General features: G+C 49.6%; 2 protein-coding genes and 1 non-coding gene across 3 annotated transcripts in view; 2 read left to right on the forward strand and 1 right to left on the reverse strand.

Moving 5' to 3' along the window:
* The window catches only part of NCOA4 (nuclear receptor coactivator 4), an 88,315-nt gene that overhangs the window by 55,527 nt on the left and 17,068 nt on the right, over positions 1-15,720 (reverse strand). The window lies entirely within an intron of this gene.
* LOC113415382 (mitochondrial import inner membrane translocase subunit Tim23) lies at positions 4-14,878 on the forward strand. Its single transcript, XM_026672746.2, has 7 exons — positions 4-281; positions 2,270-2,328; positions 3,482-3,575; positions 4,875-4,959; positions 8,903-8,961; positions 11,013-11,123; positions 14,496-14,878. Exons 1-7 carry the CDS (start codon positions 170-172, stop codon positions 14,609-14,611), a joined length of 636 nt encoding a protein of 211 aa, XP_026528531.1. The 5' UTR covers positions 4-169; the 3' UTR covers positions 14,612-14,878.
* Positions 2,915-3,116, forward strand: LOC113415431 (small nucleolar RNA SNORA74). The gene has a single exon (XR_003371305.2). It is a non-coding gene; the product is annotated as a small nucleolar RNA SNORA74 (small nucleolar RNA).

The following is a 15,720-nucleotide window of genomic DNA, read 5'->3' on the forward strand; positions in this document are numbered from 1 at the left end:
GCGCCCCGCCGGCCGCCCCACGCTTCTCGCGCTTAGAGGTCGTCCGCGCGGCGAAGGGGGGCTCTTCCGGTTCCAGGAGCGGAAGGGGCGGCTCCAAGCGCAACGCGGCCCTGAGGAGAAGAAGAAGAAGGAGCGCAAGGGCGGCCCGAGGCCCTCCGTCGTCGCCAGCATGGAGGGAGGCGCCGGGAACTCGAAGGGCTCCGGATTCGCCGGCCTCTTCGGCGCCGGAGGAGGAGTGGGAGGGCCGGGCTATTCCCACGCCGACCTGGCCGGCGTCCCTCGTGAGTGGGCCCGCTCGCTTCTCCCCCTGCGCCCCGCGTGGGGTCGGGGAGGGAAGGCCCTGGTGGGAAGCGAAAGAGACGCCGGTCGGCGAAGGGAGGCTGCAGTCTCTAGCCGAGCGGAGCCCACCGCAGCCTGTGGGCACTTGTGGGGCGAACGAGGAAACGGGGGGCGGGGGGGGTCCAGGCCTTCTCCTGGGGGGGGGGAGCGGAGGGGGCCGCGTGCCCCGGAGGGGGAACCCCGTCCTTCATCCCCTTCCCCTGCCCTCCCTGGGGCTGAAGTGGCCGGCCCGGCCTTTCTCCGCGCGCCCAGGGCCTCCCGTGTGTCTCCAAGGGCCGCCTGGGCTGCTCCCTGGCATGGCTGAAGGGTTTCTCCCTTCGGGGAAATGGGGCGCCCTTCGGCCTCTTCTGAGCATTGCCCAAAAAGCATTTCACCCGTGGGGTGACTTGGCCTTCCCGCAGCCTCTCTCCGAGGTGGGGAGGGATTCCGTCCCTTTAGTTGGGTTGCTGCTGTTGCGTTTCATGCGAATGAAGCGAGGAAGGAAGGGGCGAATCTCCCCCCCCCATGCCTTTTACCCAGAGGGCTGCGAAGGGTCCCTTGAAAGGGGCGGGAGTTTCAAGGCCCATCCGGACAACACGTGGTCCTTCCCCCCACCCCCAAAGAAGGAAGGAAGGAGCTGGGCTCCCCTTCCAGATGCCAACATGGCTCTTCCTTAAAGTCATTTGGGAAAAGTCCCTTGGGACGGCCTGTGTTTTTTTCCAGCTTGCAGGGCTGGCCTCTGTAGCCCTCTGGGGTCTCCTGGTGGTCTCTCATCCAGGCCTTGCTTACCTCCAGAATCCGGGCATCTCAGCCTGCTACTCTTTTCTGCCAGAGCAGGATCCTGCTACCAGCTCAGATAACCTCAGTCATCATTTGTTGATTTGTTGGGAGGATAAATGTTTCAACCTGTCCGGAGTTCGTGTGGCGTGGAGTAACTTGCTCAGAAGCTGGTGTCCGTGTTGTTCTTGTGGACTATCCTACATCAGGCTTCCGTAGCAAGGCTACTGGCATCACTGCAGGGTCATTGTGTAAACTATGGATGTGGCAGTTGTTGATTTCTCTGACATTGTAACTTAACCGTGGGGAATGAGGTTTCATACTGACATTGAAAGCTGATTGAATTGCTTGATATAATTTGTAGGTGATCTAGGACATTTTGTCCGTAATATGTGTCCCTGATGTTAGGCAGCATTTGTTACAAAAAATTGAAGGCTGGCAAGCAGAGATTCAGGGTCATGGCTAGCTGATAAGCTTTTTTTTTTTTTCTTCCAAATCCTAGATATTAGGAAGGACATAATTAGGGTAAAAATCTGAAACTGCCCAGAAAAAGAACCTCAATATTATGAACACACATATATGCCTTTAAGCTCAAATTTATTTTTTAACTCACAGCAGGTCATAGATGTTTATAGATTCTTATTAAAAGAAACCTGTTTGCAGATTCTTTTGAATCTGATCTGGCCCTTCCTGCCCATGATTTAAATTGAAGCACACTTAGAAACTCAGTCTACCTATGAGGGACTGCAGATAGTCCTCAACGACCACAGTTGGGACCAGAATTTCCAAGCAGGGTGGTTAAGTGAATTGCATCTTATTTTACAACCTTTCTTGCCACAGTGAACTGTATTATGTGGTCATTAAGTGAATATGACCCCTCCCATTCACTGGGCTTGTTGGAAGCCGGGTGGGGGTCATGGCAGGTGGGGAGCGCATGACCCCGGGATGCGGCAACCATTGTAAATGCATAGTTGGCAAGCGCCCAGTTTTTGATCATGCGCCCTTGGGATGTTGTGGCAGTTGTGTGATTGTAAGTCACTTTTTTAGCGCTGTTGTGACATCAGGCAATCGCTAAATGAACGGTTCCAGGTCGAGCATTGCCCTCTTCATTTGAACTGTTTTTTATGCTAGCTTGACATACTTTCCAACTTTAAACCTTTTTTTTTTCTTTCAGTGACTGGAATGAATCCCTTGTCCCCGTATTTAAACGTTGACCCCAGATACCTTATACAGGTGAGACATCCATGATTGCTTGATGTGTATTTCTTTGTGAATCATCTTTTAAAAAATGCATCAAGTTTGTGATTGTGTACATTAATGTATAATAAAGGTAATCCTCAAGTTACAACCACAATTGAGCCCAAAATTTATGTTGCTAAGTTAAACATTTGTTGCCCCATTTTACGACTTTCCTTTTTTCCAGTGCCGCTGTAACTTTGAACAATCACTAAATGCACTGTTGTAAGTCAAGGCCTATCTGTATAGTGGTTTTGAATAAGATTAAAATGGGTAACTAAAAACGTACGTGAAGACTTGGCACTCAGGTGAACACAGTTGATTGTGGTCAGGAATTGTTTTCTTTCTCCTCTGACTGGAGGACTTCTTGAAAACATCTGGCTGACTTCAGGTGAAAACACATTTCTCCCACAAAGTATTTGGTAAAAGAAAATACTGGACACTCTTTCATGAACCATTTTTATTTTTTAGAGAGAAACAAACCTCAGTGAAAGGTTTTTATTTTTATTTTTCCTGTGGGTTTTTCCAGTCTACAGTCTACCTGACCCCTAATCTCAGAGCTGAGTATATTTTGTTCCTAAATTCCAGCGGTGGTCAGCTGTCTGTGTCAGAACTGTGTCTTTGACAGTGTTACACTGCTGGGAGAGAAAGATACTGTGTGTTTAGCTGTCTGTCATTTTCTCCGTTCTGGAGGTACCTGACACCAGTGTTAACAGTATTGTGCTTTTCTGAGAGTGTGTTGAGCAGACAACCTCCTGGTCAGCACTAGTCTGAAAGCATACACAAATTACACAGCTATGGGTTGACTTTAATTTCTGAAGCAGAGGGTATTATGCAACAGTGTTAGTACAGCTTATTACATCATCCATGTAGATAGTAACTAATACTGGATTAAGAACGTATTACAGCTCCTTACTAAATGCTGGAAATGAAAGTAACGTTTATTTGTACTATAGAAATACAATTGTTCGCTTTTGTAGGGCTCAGTAATAGCTGAACATTCAAAAGGAAAATGGGGGTTCTTTTCCCTTCTATTTTATTTACAGACAATTAACAGTTTTCCATAAGTAAAAGAGTATCATGTGCTTCATTTCATGAAACTAAGGAATTCATATGCAGGCATTGCTGAAAAGGATTGTTTTTGTTTCAGGATACAGATGAATTCATTTTACCTACTGGAGCTAGTAAAACCAGGGGCAGATTTGAACTGGCATTCTTTACAATTGGCGGATGTTGTATTACCGGTGGGTCATCATTTGTTAACTGATATCACTATGTTGGATTGATGTTTCTATTCAGTAGAATAGAGAAAGAGAAATCATCAGCCAATTCTTCAAAGTTCCCTTTGGGCAGATAAAGAGTTGCTATATTTGCTATATTTTTGCTATATTTTATAATATATTTGCTATATTTTATCATTGGATGAACTGCCCATTTTGTGAGACTGAATTAACCCTTAAAACAAGCAATACACGCTTGGGATGATGACTATATTAGCAAGGTTCGAAAGAAGGCACCATATTAACAAGGTGTTCCTTGCTCGGAATACATTGTGTTTTCTTTCCCCTTTAATTCTGTTGATTGATGCTCGGGTCCTGTGGGAAGGCAGCCGTCTTAATTGATGCCATTTTCAACAGTGGTGTGCATTATTGGAAGGTGCAAGTACTACCTTGTGACCTGTGTCATCACCATTTTGGAGACAATAGTTTCAGATAGGGTTCTGCAAGAAACATGCCACTTTTAATAATTAAATGTTAACCTCTGTTACAAGGCTTTTTGAATGTGATGGAATTGCAGTCCCACAATTGTCCCACGCACAAACCTGTCCTTTTAAAAGAAATGTAATTCCCACCCCACCAATGGTGGGATTCAAATTCTTTTACTACCGGTTCTGTGGGCGTGGCTTGGTGGGTGTGGCAGAGGAAGGATACTGTAAAATCTCCACTCAGAGATGATATTTGCAGGTTCTCTGAACTACTCAAAATTTCCACTACTGGTTCTCCAGAACTGGTCAGAACCTGCTGAATACCACCTCTGCACCCCACGCCAACACCGTTCGCTTGCAATAGCTCAGTGTGTTCTGTCCCACGGTTTAAAAATCTCTACCGTATTATATGTACTGCATGCAACTCAATTTTTTAAATAAATATTTTATCCAGTTGGCTTTAACAGTTTTGTAAGCAATTTAAAAGCTGCTGAAAATTGCTTGGAGAGGTTATTTTACTGCACATTCACCAAGTATTCTTTATTATATTTTAGGGAGTCACTGTAAATTTTAGTATTTGTTTTTATTCAGCCCCGGCTGAGAATAATACGTTTTGGGTTACTGAAGGCAGAGAAAGGAATATTCAAGAGTGGAACCAAAAAAGATTGAGAAAAGCCTTAATTCAGGTCTCCGTGACATTGCCAATGGTTTCTATAATGTGACTCATAAAAGCATCACTGTCACAGTAATGTTGGAGAACAATTCATTGATTTTTAACTACAAGCATGAGATCAATCATCCTTTTTACACATTATTCTGTTCTGATTTACCCAAATAGGAGCTGCTTTTGGGGCATTAAATGGCTTGCGACTAGGCTTAAAGGAGACACAAAACATGGCTTGGTCCAAACCTCGAAATGTACAGTAAGTATTTGATTTCCTTAGAGGCCATTCACTTCTCTGTTGGGAGAAGGCAGAGCTATTCATGATGTGCGACCAGTGTGGCTGTCACACGTTTGCTTAATCTCTGCTCCGGTTCGCTGGTTGTGTCAGGAGGTTCAGAAGGTTGAGGCAAACAAAGGTTATTGGAGCTGTATGTAAAAGAAGCCTGGGTGAAAAATATGAATGATTTCCTTAACAGACTGTCCCCTTTCTGCTAAGATGTTTTAAGTTTGGGATGAATTTATTATTTGATAGACATAAAAAAAAATCTCATCATTCCTCTTTAAAAAAAAACACCTTAAATTAGAAAAAAGGGGCTCTAAGGGATGACTTATACAACCTGGGAAATAACCTGGGAAATTTTTAATGGATTTTTGTTGAAAAACTTGAGTCAAAATGGTGCCATGTAATTGTACCATTGCTCTCAGTCTATTTTGGAACGGCAGTTGCATTTCAAGAGGCTAGAGAGGGCACGTTTTTGCATTTTCTGCTTGGGTGAGTGTGAAACAAAAAAGTGTGACTAATAACTACCGTCTTCCTCAGAAAACATGACCCACCCGAATAATAAGCAAATCCTAAGCTTTTTGGGGGACTAATAATACCCCTACCCCGAAAATAAGCCCGGGGGATGGGCATGGCCGGCACGGGGGGGTTGGCGGGGGGCAACTGTCCCGCTGCAGAGAGGGGCAAAGGTCATTCTGCGCTGAAGCAGAGGCATGCCGAGCCTTCAGCGTTTCCCAGGATTGCAGCGCTGGAGGTTCGGAATGGCGCCTTCAGCCTTGCAGTCCTAGGAGACCCTGAAGACTCTGGAGCCGTTTTCATGAAAGGCCGGAAAATGGGGAGGGGGGAATTTTCCTGCCTGTTATCCTTTCCTCTTGGAGCAGGACCCTGCAAGGCTTGTGGTGGCGAATGGCAGCACCTTCGTGAGCTTCATCACACCGGTGCAGTTGGCATCCTGTCGTGAGTGGCTGCGCCAGTGAATCCAGACTCGCAGCAGTGCCGGGGCTCGCACGCACAATGGCACAGCAGTCCTTGCAGGGTCGTGCTCGAAGAGGCTGTGCCGATGGGATGAACCTCATAGCAGTGCCGCCACTTGCACGCACAACGCTACAACAAGCCTGGCAGGGCCCTGGGAGACACCGAAGGCTTGGAGTGGAGCCGTTTTTGTGAAAGGCAGGAGAATGGGGAGGGGGAGGGAGCTTGAGGAATGGATGACAGGCAGGAAAATTCCCCTCCCCATTTTCCTGCCGTTCGCCAAAAAGCCTCCATTCCGAATGCTGAAGTTTTGGAAGGAGGCTTTTTGGAGAGGGGGGGGAAATGGGGAGGGGGGATTTTCCTGCCTGCCATTCTCCCTCCGTCTGCGCTAAGCTTGACTAACAGCTCCTTTCAGCCACTACAAAAGTGGGCTGGTGCAGAGGCAAGGGTGCGCGTGATAGAAGCGGCCCGATGGCTAGGCGAGGCATGTGGGGGGCAAATTAAGACATCCCTCAAAAAGGCAGCCTAGCCGTTTTTCGGAGGGGTCTAAAGGAAATAAGGCCCAGTCTTATTTTCTAAGAAACACAGCAGATGCTTCTGGGGGTCATTTTAGACTTAAAAATGATCAAATGAGAATCATGAGATAGTTTGAACCAGCAGATGGCGCCAAACTTCAGTTCCCCTTTGTGAGGTAGACAGCAGGAGAGGGGAGGGCTGGGGGGGGGGGCAGTGCGTTGGCAGCCTTTGCTTCAACCTGCCAGCATGGCTGGGACAAGAGGACAATTGTGGAGGGTTACAAATTTCCGGGGGACCAAAAGGATAGGCTTAGAATGACTTTATGGCCCCTTTGAAGGGACACTAATCGGCACACCTTAAAATGAAACTTCAATGCATACAGCTCAAAGGCTCACCCCACCTCCACTCTATGCTACACAAACACGACGAAATAAACATAAAATTAGGCCTACCCCCACATGTATGATCTGACACGGAGAAACAGCACAGCCTAGTCCGGATGTGTAGATGGACATGGCAAGAGAAACGGATCCCCTTCCGTTTGCCTGACAGGCGGCATAGAGGGAACAAGGCAGTGACGGGATCCGGTAGTCCTGCTAGAGGTGTGAATCGAAAGCTCCCCCCAGAGGGGAGCGACAGAGGCAGGGCGTGAAGTTGGGGTGCGGGGTCTCTCACAATGCTGGATGGGGAAACCCAGAGGTACAGAGCAGGCCCCCTTCCGATTACCTCCTCGTGGAGAAGGCAGGGAGGGGAAGCCCTGATTTGGGCAGGGTTGTCCCATAGAGCCAGAAGGTAGCACCAAACTCACCATTTTAGGGATCTCTAGTAAACAAACAAAAGCCCCAGATGCTCACTATTTTCATCACCATTGGCACCATTATTTGGGGGAGTGGGGGGCTCCTCATGCCATCCTAAAGCTTGTGAAATCCCACCTTAATCTAAGAAGTTGCCATTTTCACCAGCAGGCTCCCACTTCTGTCTATATGCCCTGGCTTGGTAAACTATTCATACATCCAGGGAACCTATTTCTTTGCCACTTCATTTTCCCAGCCTAGAAACGATGGCTACGTGGACTTCACTCCTGTTCATTTCACATAAAGCCATCGTGGTTTTCGTTTGAATTCTGAGTTCTAGGCGTATGAGCGTGAAGGTAGACAATCCGCTCTCGTTTGTTGAACGGGTGGACTCTCTTGCCCCTGTGCCTTTGACGGTCAACAGCCATTGTCTCTTATCTTTCCCCTGGTGAGGATTAGTTAGAGGCTTGACCAGGACACAAAAATAAACTAAAACGTTATTGGTTATTTCCTGGCTTCTTACTGCTTTAGTTTTGGGCTTCTAACCATCCCACTGCAAGGGGAGATGAACTGAAAGGGCAGCAGACAGGTCGTTACTTTGCCTATTTGCAATACTGATTTTAGCTTTCAACAAACTGCCTTTCTATATGTTCAAGTAAGCTAAAATGACGAGTGGTGTTGGTAGCCCTATGAAACTGAAATAACAGGCTGGGTCCAAAGCACCGCAGTTGCTGCAAATACTCAACTCCCTCTTGCCCATGTACTTTCAGCATGTACTTCTAGTACACAAATTAAGTTGGTTTTCCTCAGGCTTTCTCAGGCATATGTTATAGAAGGGGACTCTAGACCCCAGAGTTTAGAGAAAGCGAGTCCCCAGAGAGCCTCTGCTTTGAGGAGGTCTCCTTCACCCGAGGAAGGAGGTTTTCCTACAAGTGGGTGGCTGGCTTTGTATCCCGAAGAAGACGACAAAGACCTTTCTTTCTTTCTTCTTTCTTTCTTTCTTTCTTTCCTTCCTTCCTTCCTTCCTTCCTTCCTTCCTTCCTTCCTTCCTTCCTTCCTTCCTTCCTTCCTTCCTTCCTTCCTTCTCTCCCTCTCCCTCTCCCTCTCTCTTTTTCTTTCTCTCTTTCTTGCTCTCTCTCTTTCATCTACACAATCATTTGTCTTGTCAGATACTAGTAGTGATTCTCCAAGATCTCGCAGATCAGTTCATTAGCTACTTGGTTTAAACTGTTTGTTGTTGAAATAATTGCTGTTTGTATGGATTGTGCTGCAGTAAATGCTAATTATGCAAGTGGTTTTAACATGTTTTTTTGGCTGCAGATGGATTGGGTAATGCCAAATTGGATTTACACAAAAGTTCCAGATTTACTTGATAATAACAACTGTCTTAAAGTTAGATAAACGTGTTGGCAGGAAATTATTTTGGTGCCATTGCTAATCCAGGTATTGCATAGTAAAATTACATGGAAATATTTAATGTAACACAGAGTTCTTTCATGGGAAGAGTTGGCTTGTCCTTTAATCGTCATTGCCTAATGCAGAAGAAGTTATATAAAGCAGGGTGTTGGCAGGCAGTGTTGAATTGACTGGCCTATTATTTGGGCGTCGCACTAAACACCCCTTTTGCTCCTTTCTCGAAGAATTTTAAACATGGTGACACGGCAAGGAGCGTTATGGGCAAACACCCTTGGATCTCTGGGTAAGTGGGTTCATTTCATAAATTAAATCTACAAAACTCTTGTTTTCAAAATACACATACATATATATGTGTATGTGTGTGTGTGTGTGTGTATATATATATATATTTGTGTGTGTGTATATATGTATATATATGTATATATATGTATATATATATATATGTGTGTGTATGTGTATGTGTATATATATGTATGTGTGTGTGTGTGTGTGTGTATATATATATATATATATATATATATATATATATATATATATATATATATATATATATATATATAAAATGTTCTGTCTCACTTCTTTCCCAAAAGAAAGAAGAACATACACACACACACACATTCTAGGCTGCTAAAAGGAAGGAACCCTTAAGATCCAACTGGAACTGTAGGCTGGACCCAGGAGCTCCGACCGGCCGGCCGACTGGCATAAAGATGGTCCTTGACTTACGGCTGCAATCGGGGTCAGAATTTCCCTTGCTCAGCAAGGCAGTGTTAAGTGGGCCACAGCCCGTTTTACGACCTTTTCTGCCTTGGTCGTTAAGTGAACCACACAGTTGTTAAATGAATCTGGCTTCCCCCACTGACTCTGCTTTTGTCGGAAGTCAGCTGGGAAGGCTGCCAATGGGGAGATCACATGGCCGCAAGGGTGCTCTACAAGTGCTGTGAATCCGTGGCCAGGTTTTGACCATGGGACTGTGGGGTGCTGCCATAGGTCCCGAGGCCCTGTTTTTCAGTGCTGTGGCACCTGAACGGCCACTAAGCAAATGGCCATAAGTAGAGGACTCTGCCAGTAGAGTGCACTCAATCCAAATTCATGGATTGAAGCTGCTGATGATTTTGCTGTTTGCTGAAGATCCAGAGGTCCACTTCACCCTACCCGATGCTATCCGCGGTCTAGATTGCCACCCTGGGAAACGGGCCCTCCTGAGGCGTAAGGCTCAAAGGTGGCTGGGTTCAGAGTTCCACGCGGAGCGGTGATCCATTAACAGGCGCTCCACAGCTGTGTTGGTTTTTCTTGGACAATATTCCTCTGTGTGTGTGTGTTCCCGGTCTTTTACCCTGGCCTGCTGTTGTGCAAAAAGCATGGATTCTGATAGATGACTGGCGGGTGGTGAGATTACTTACTGGAGGAAGGTGAAGGTGAGAAAATTGCCTTTTTAGGCAGGCAGCTGCGCACCCCAGGATCTTGCCATCTCATTAAGCCTGATAAAGGTGGTTTGAAGACCATGAAAGCTAAAAAGAGGCTAACTCTCCAGGTTTCCGTCCTTAGGTCTGGGTTTGTGTACGGGCGTGCGTATGCCCGCCCGAGGGGTTGGCTTGACAGTCGCAATGGCCCTTCTTGGGCTTCCATGCTGCTTCCCAGTCCTCTCTGGGCAGTTGACAGAGCCAGCCTCTCCCCCAACAATCCGGGTCCTCCTTTTACCCACCTTGGAAGGACGGAAGGCTGAGTCTGAGCCAGCGATGCTGCCTTCCAGCCAATGGTCCAGCATAATCCTCGAGTGCAGCACCCGCTGGTCCGGCCTACCAGGGGTCTGATACAGGCCCACTTTATTCCGCTGGTTCAGGGGAATCTCTGCGTTTAAGCGAGTCTCACAGGTGTGACTCCAGCTGCCCGCGGACTTTGCTCATCAGAAGGTCGCAAAAGGGGATCGTGTCACACACACACACACACGGGGACATTGCAACGGTCGTGAGCAACGGCCAAGCGCTTGAATTTCGATCCTTGACCACGGTGGGCCGGTGGCAGGGGTGAAGCGGCCCTAAAGTCACTTTTTCTGTGCCATTGTTGCCCACAAAGATGGCAGCCCTTTCCGGCAGCTCCAGTCAGGGAGGGAGGGGGCTCTTTCTATTTCGCAGCCCCCCCCCCGGTCAGCTTGCCTGCCGCCCTGAGGCCCACGAGAAGGGTGGGTCAGGAATGTCCCTTTTTCTCTCCTGCCCCCCACCCACCCCACCCCGAGCCCGGCCGGAAGAGGGTGGGTGGGTGGGTAGAGGCCGCGACTGTCCATGTGTGCCCCCCTTGGGGCTCCCCTGACGGCCCTCCTTCCCTTCCCTGCAGCGCTGCTCTACAGTGCCTTTGGCGTCATCGTGGAGAAGACCCGGGGGGCCGAAGACGACCTCAACACGGTGGCAGCCGGGACCATGACGGGGATGCTGTATAAGAGCACAGGTGTGTGTGTGGGGGGTTGGCTCAACGTAATTGAGCCCCAGGGAGGTTCTGTTGTTGCTAAGCGAGTCTCGGGGGGTTCCCTGTCACGACCTTCTTTGCCACGGTTCTTCAGCAGAGGGCTGCAGCCCTTCAGTCAGTCCCACAGTTGTGAAGTCAATCCGGCCTCTCCCCTCCCTCCCCCCCCCCAGTGGACTCCCCTGGTCAGAAGGTCCCTAAAGAGGGTCCTGTGGGGAAACACCCCCCGACGCTGCAACAGTCATGTCTGTGTTGTCCATTGCCAAGCACCTGAATGTTGATCCTGGGGAGGCTACAAAGGTCGTAAATGTGAAACACAGCCGTAAGTAACTGTTTCCAGTGCTGTTGTAACTGGAACGGCCACTAAATGAACCGTTGTGAATCGAGGATAAGATACTAGCCCCATCCTTCATCCTTTCTCTAGTGATCGATGAGGGAGCCCTTGTCCATCCTAGTCCTCCTACCTGACTGATGGGGGGCTAAAATCCCCTGACTTTTGACCCCACTGACTGCTCCCTCTAAGGTTTCCCAGCCAGCCCTCCCTCTCCTCCAGGAAGCAGGAGGAGGAGGAGAAGAAAAGCAGAAGGGGAGCAGAGGCCAGAGGGGGAAAGGTCAGCTCGCACTTTTTTATTGGCCTGAACTTCTCCCTAGTGCAGCGTTCCTGCCCTCTCTCCAATGCAGCCTTGGATCCAGGCAGGACTGGAGGCCGTGAAGCTCTTTGTTCTGTTTGCTTAAAGGTACAAAAGTGAACCTTCCACCCTTTATTTCACTTCTCCTCACCAGTGACGCCCAGCAACGTTTCTTGCCCTGACGGCCTTTCCATCCTTGGGATGAAACGGGCCTCTGGGCCTGCAAGCAGTCGCTTAACGGCATCGTTCGAAACACCAAGGCACCCCAAGAGCTCAATGTGTGGGGAGTCCTCCACATCAGGCCACCCTTGGGCCCAATATCTATGTGGCTACATCAGACTTGGGTGAAGGGAGCTTTGCCCCATTTTAGGACTTTTCTTGCCACGGTTGTTAAGTGAAGCACTGTAGTGGTTAAGTGAGTCCCGCGGTTGTGAAGGGAATCCGGCCTCCCCGTTGACTGCTTGTCAGAAGGTTGCAAAAGGGGATCCGGTGACCCCAAGGGGACACTGCGACCGTCATAAGTGTGAGTCAATTTCCAACCCCACAATGGTCATAACTATGAAAGAGGTAACTTTGAACAGTCACTACATGAACTGTTGTAAGTCAAGGACTACTTGACCAGTAAAGTCTGGTTAGGCCTCGTTTTTGTCTTCAAGACTTGGCGTTACGAGAAGGGACTCTTGGATTGACTCTGCTTGGAGGAGGGCTCCTTCACCTGAGGAAGGAGGTTTTCCCATGAGTGGGCGGGCTGGCTTCGTATCCAGAACAAGATGACAAAGACCTCCTTCTCTCTCTCTCTTTCTCCTCCCCCCCGGGGGGCATCCTTCCCAGTGGCAGTCAGCTGCCTGGGCCACTTCCATGCCTTTGTGACAGCGTTACCCTACTGGGAGATGAAAAAGGGCCGTCTCGGGCTCTGCTGGGTGCTGTCTCCGTTCCAGAGACCGTCCACGCAGCCTGTGCGGTACAAGGCTTGTTGCAAGTGTGCTGAGCAAGAGAGACCTCCTGGGTCAGCACGGGTTTGGAAGCAAACACGCCTGTTTCTCTGGTGCAGGGCATGTGCCTTTGATTTATAAAGGGAAGGCACTATGGTCTATTAAGACAGTGATCCCCAACCTTTTTGCGCCACGGCCCGGTTCCGGCATCAGCTGGGTGCCGCGCCCGGTACCGGCATCAGCTGGGCGCCGCCATCTTTTTGATGAAAACGTGCTTCTGGTGAGCTTTCTACCGGAAAAGCTCACCGGCACTTTTTCATCAAAAAGATGGCGGCGCTGCTGCAACGGCGGACTTGTTCCATGGACCTGTACCGTCCATGGACCGGTGGTTGGGGACCCCTGTATTAAGACCCTTTGAGCTTGTAATGCTTTCTAGAAGTTACAAATCTTGGCTGACGCTTAAAAGGCCCTTTGGGATCAGATTGTGTCCTGGCATTTCAGAATCTTGAGCATTTGGATACCAAGGGCTCCAACGGGGCATAGGACTATCACAAGACGAGTTAGCACCCAAAGTGTTTGGATGTACCCAAAATTGCTCCTGCAGAATGGATGGCCTCCTCCTGAGAAATCAGACCATTTCTCCCCACCCCCCCGACCTGGAGTCTGGGTCCCAAGGGTGACACACCCTGGCCGGAGTGGCACAATCCCCCTGCCTCTCCCAGTTTCTTTTACCCGGGGGGCATAATGGCAGCTCCCAATCAGTTGGACTGCCCATTGCCCCCTTCTTTTCCTTTGGAGAGGGACCTGCTTCACATTGCGTAGGATTTGCCCTGTATACATGGGAGTCAGGGGGTGGCTTCTATGACTGGGATCCGAGGCCCACCAGGGGGAGGGGAGGGGAGGAGCTGCTGTGCATTTCCGCCACTAGTTGAGTCAGAGGTCCCTCGATATCATCCCTTCTTCAGAACATCTGCCTGACTAGGCGTGGCTGGTCCATCTGCCTATCTCTGGTGGAGGGTCCCCTGCTCTTGGAGAGAGAGAGAGAGAGAGAGAGGAAACTTCACATTTGCTGACATGCTCTGCAGCATGACTGGCTGGGGAATTCCGGGAGTGGAAGTCCACAGGTCTCCAATTGGTGGGCCATGTTGCAGCGAGACCTTACTAGCTGGGAAGAAAATTCCAGGTGGTGGTGTCAGGATAAACCTCCTTTTCTTCCCCCCATAGGCTGTGGGGGGGGGGGGGAGCCGGCTTCCTATCTGGCCCACGCAGGTGGGGCTGATTGCAGGGGCGGAGGAGAAGCGCTGAAGCCTATCGCTCAGCAGACAGAAGGGAAAGGAAGTCAAGCGTGGAGCCTGGACACACACACACACACCCACACCCCACCGGCTCAGTTTGGCCTTTCAGGGTGTTTCAGGGCCCCAAACCAAGAGGGCAAAAGCAGGGAGGGCCGGCATCTGTGCTCTGTTCCTGGGCATTTCGGGCTATTGAGGGAAGTGAGAAAAAGACGTTTGGTGCTGTATGAGGGGCTGTTCTTTCCTAGGCTTGATGGCTGCCAGTCTGTCTGCTTCAACTTCGCTGCTCCTGACTTTTCTGGAAAGCATTTTCATTGCGGCCTCCCTCCAGATCCTAACACCACCACCACGCCCCCCCCTCACTGGGCATTATTTTTCCATCCTGTTGGATGTGAGAGGAGAGGGTGCGGCTTGCGTGCCTCGCTTGGGGGGAGAAGGCTCACAGCTGAAGGCCGCCGGCTGGTGAGGTTTCTGTACTGACTGTTGCTTCATGTCCTCTCACAGGTGGATTGCGTGGGGTAGCCAGAGGTGGCATTGCGGGACTCATGCTCACAGGTCTCTATGCGCTCTACAGCAACTGGGAGCACATGAAGGGCTCCATGCAACAGCAGTCCCTTTGAGCGGAGTGGAGGACAGAGCCTCCAGCCACGGAGCGCAATCAGACTTGACCCCCTGCGTTACAGTACCTAGCGGACACCCCACCCGCCCCCAAGACCACCGGGTTTCTCGGCCATGGCCCGGCTCTTGAGCAACGGGTGGTGAAAGGGGCCATTTTATCTGCCAAGATGAAGCTCCCATCTCCGTAATAAGCATGATTCACTTTCGCTCTGTTTGTACGCAGAGACCGTTGCTTGATTTGACTGTAAATAAAGTGTGTGCTGAAAAACCGACTTCTGCTCATCGCACCGGTGTTTCTAAAAGCTGCTGCCTACAGCCTGGCCTCAGCAGAGCCCCTGGGGTGGGCATTCAAAGGAGGCAGTCAATCCTTCCTTCGCAGCAAGGGAGAGGAACGTGGCAGTCACAGTGCACCCACACAAAACCACCGGCAGGTGTGTCAAGGGTACCACTTCCCTTCTACTTAAACGCTTGCTGCCCTGCGTGCTGCTCTTTCACGGACAACTTTCTGGATGCGGAACTGAAAACGTGTTCTGGTAATTTTCGACAATCCGTAGTAACAGACGTAAATGTTGGAGTGCATGATTTAAGAAGAAAAGTTCGACCCTGGGAACGATTTCTAGAGTGTATGATAGTAAAAGTTCTTTCAGAATGGGTTGGAAAAGCCAGGCCCTCCCTTCCCCCCCCTCCTCCTCCCCTCCAGTTTACATTGTCGGTTTTCTCTCCTCTTGCAGCTCTCAGCCCCTCAAAGCCATTCTAGAGAGCCGTGTGCTGTGGTTGAACACTACCCTCGGCCATAAGCCTGTGCAGAAAAGCACAATGGAGAGCCACACAAGGGCAGTGGGAGCCACGTCACACACACCACGCTTGCTCTCTGTTTGTAAGGTGATGGTGCCCATCACGGCCACCAATGGCCCGTGGTCATTGGTGGCATTGAGCAGGGCCGGTTCCCTGACGGTGGCAGACCACCCTGGGAGATTGAGAAAGCCATGGAATGCAGCCAGGGTCAACTAGCCCCAGATAGGCCCATATATCTGCCAAGACTCCAGGTTGGCTTTCTGGCCCTGAGCACATTCCCTGTTTTGTAAGGAAAAACAACTTCCGAGGACCCGAA

The sequence above is a fragment of the Notechis scutatus genome, chromosome 4, assembly GCF_049901735.1.
Source record: "Notechis scutatus isolate UNSWTSFEM ecotype Mainland chromosome 4, rNotScu1.2, whole genome shotgun sequence".
Lineage (NCBI taxonomy): Eukaryota > Metazoa > Chordata > Lepidosauria > Squamata > Elapidae > Notechis > Notechis scutatus.

Coding starts and splice junctions, on each gene's coding strand:
- LOC113415382 (XM_026672746.2), top strand. CDS start 170: ATGGAGGGAGGCGCCGGGAACTCGAAGGGCTCCGGATTCGCCGGCCTC. Junction 282..2,269: donor CGACCTGGCCGGCGTCCCTC/GTGAGTGGGCCC, acceptor TTTTTCTTTCAG/TGACTGGAATGAATCCCTTG. Junction 2,329..3,481: donor ACCCCAGATACCTTATACAG/GTGAGACATCCA, acceptor TTTTTGTTTCAG/GATACAGATGAATTCATTTT.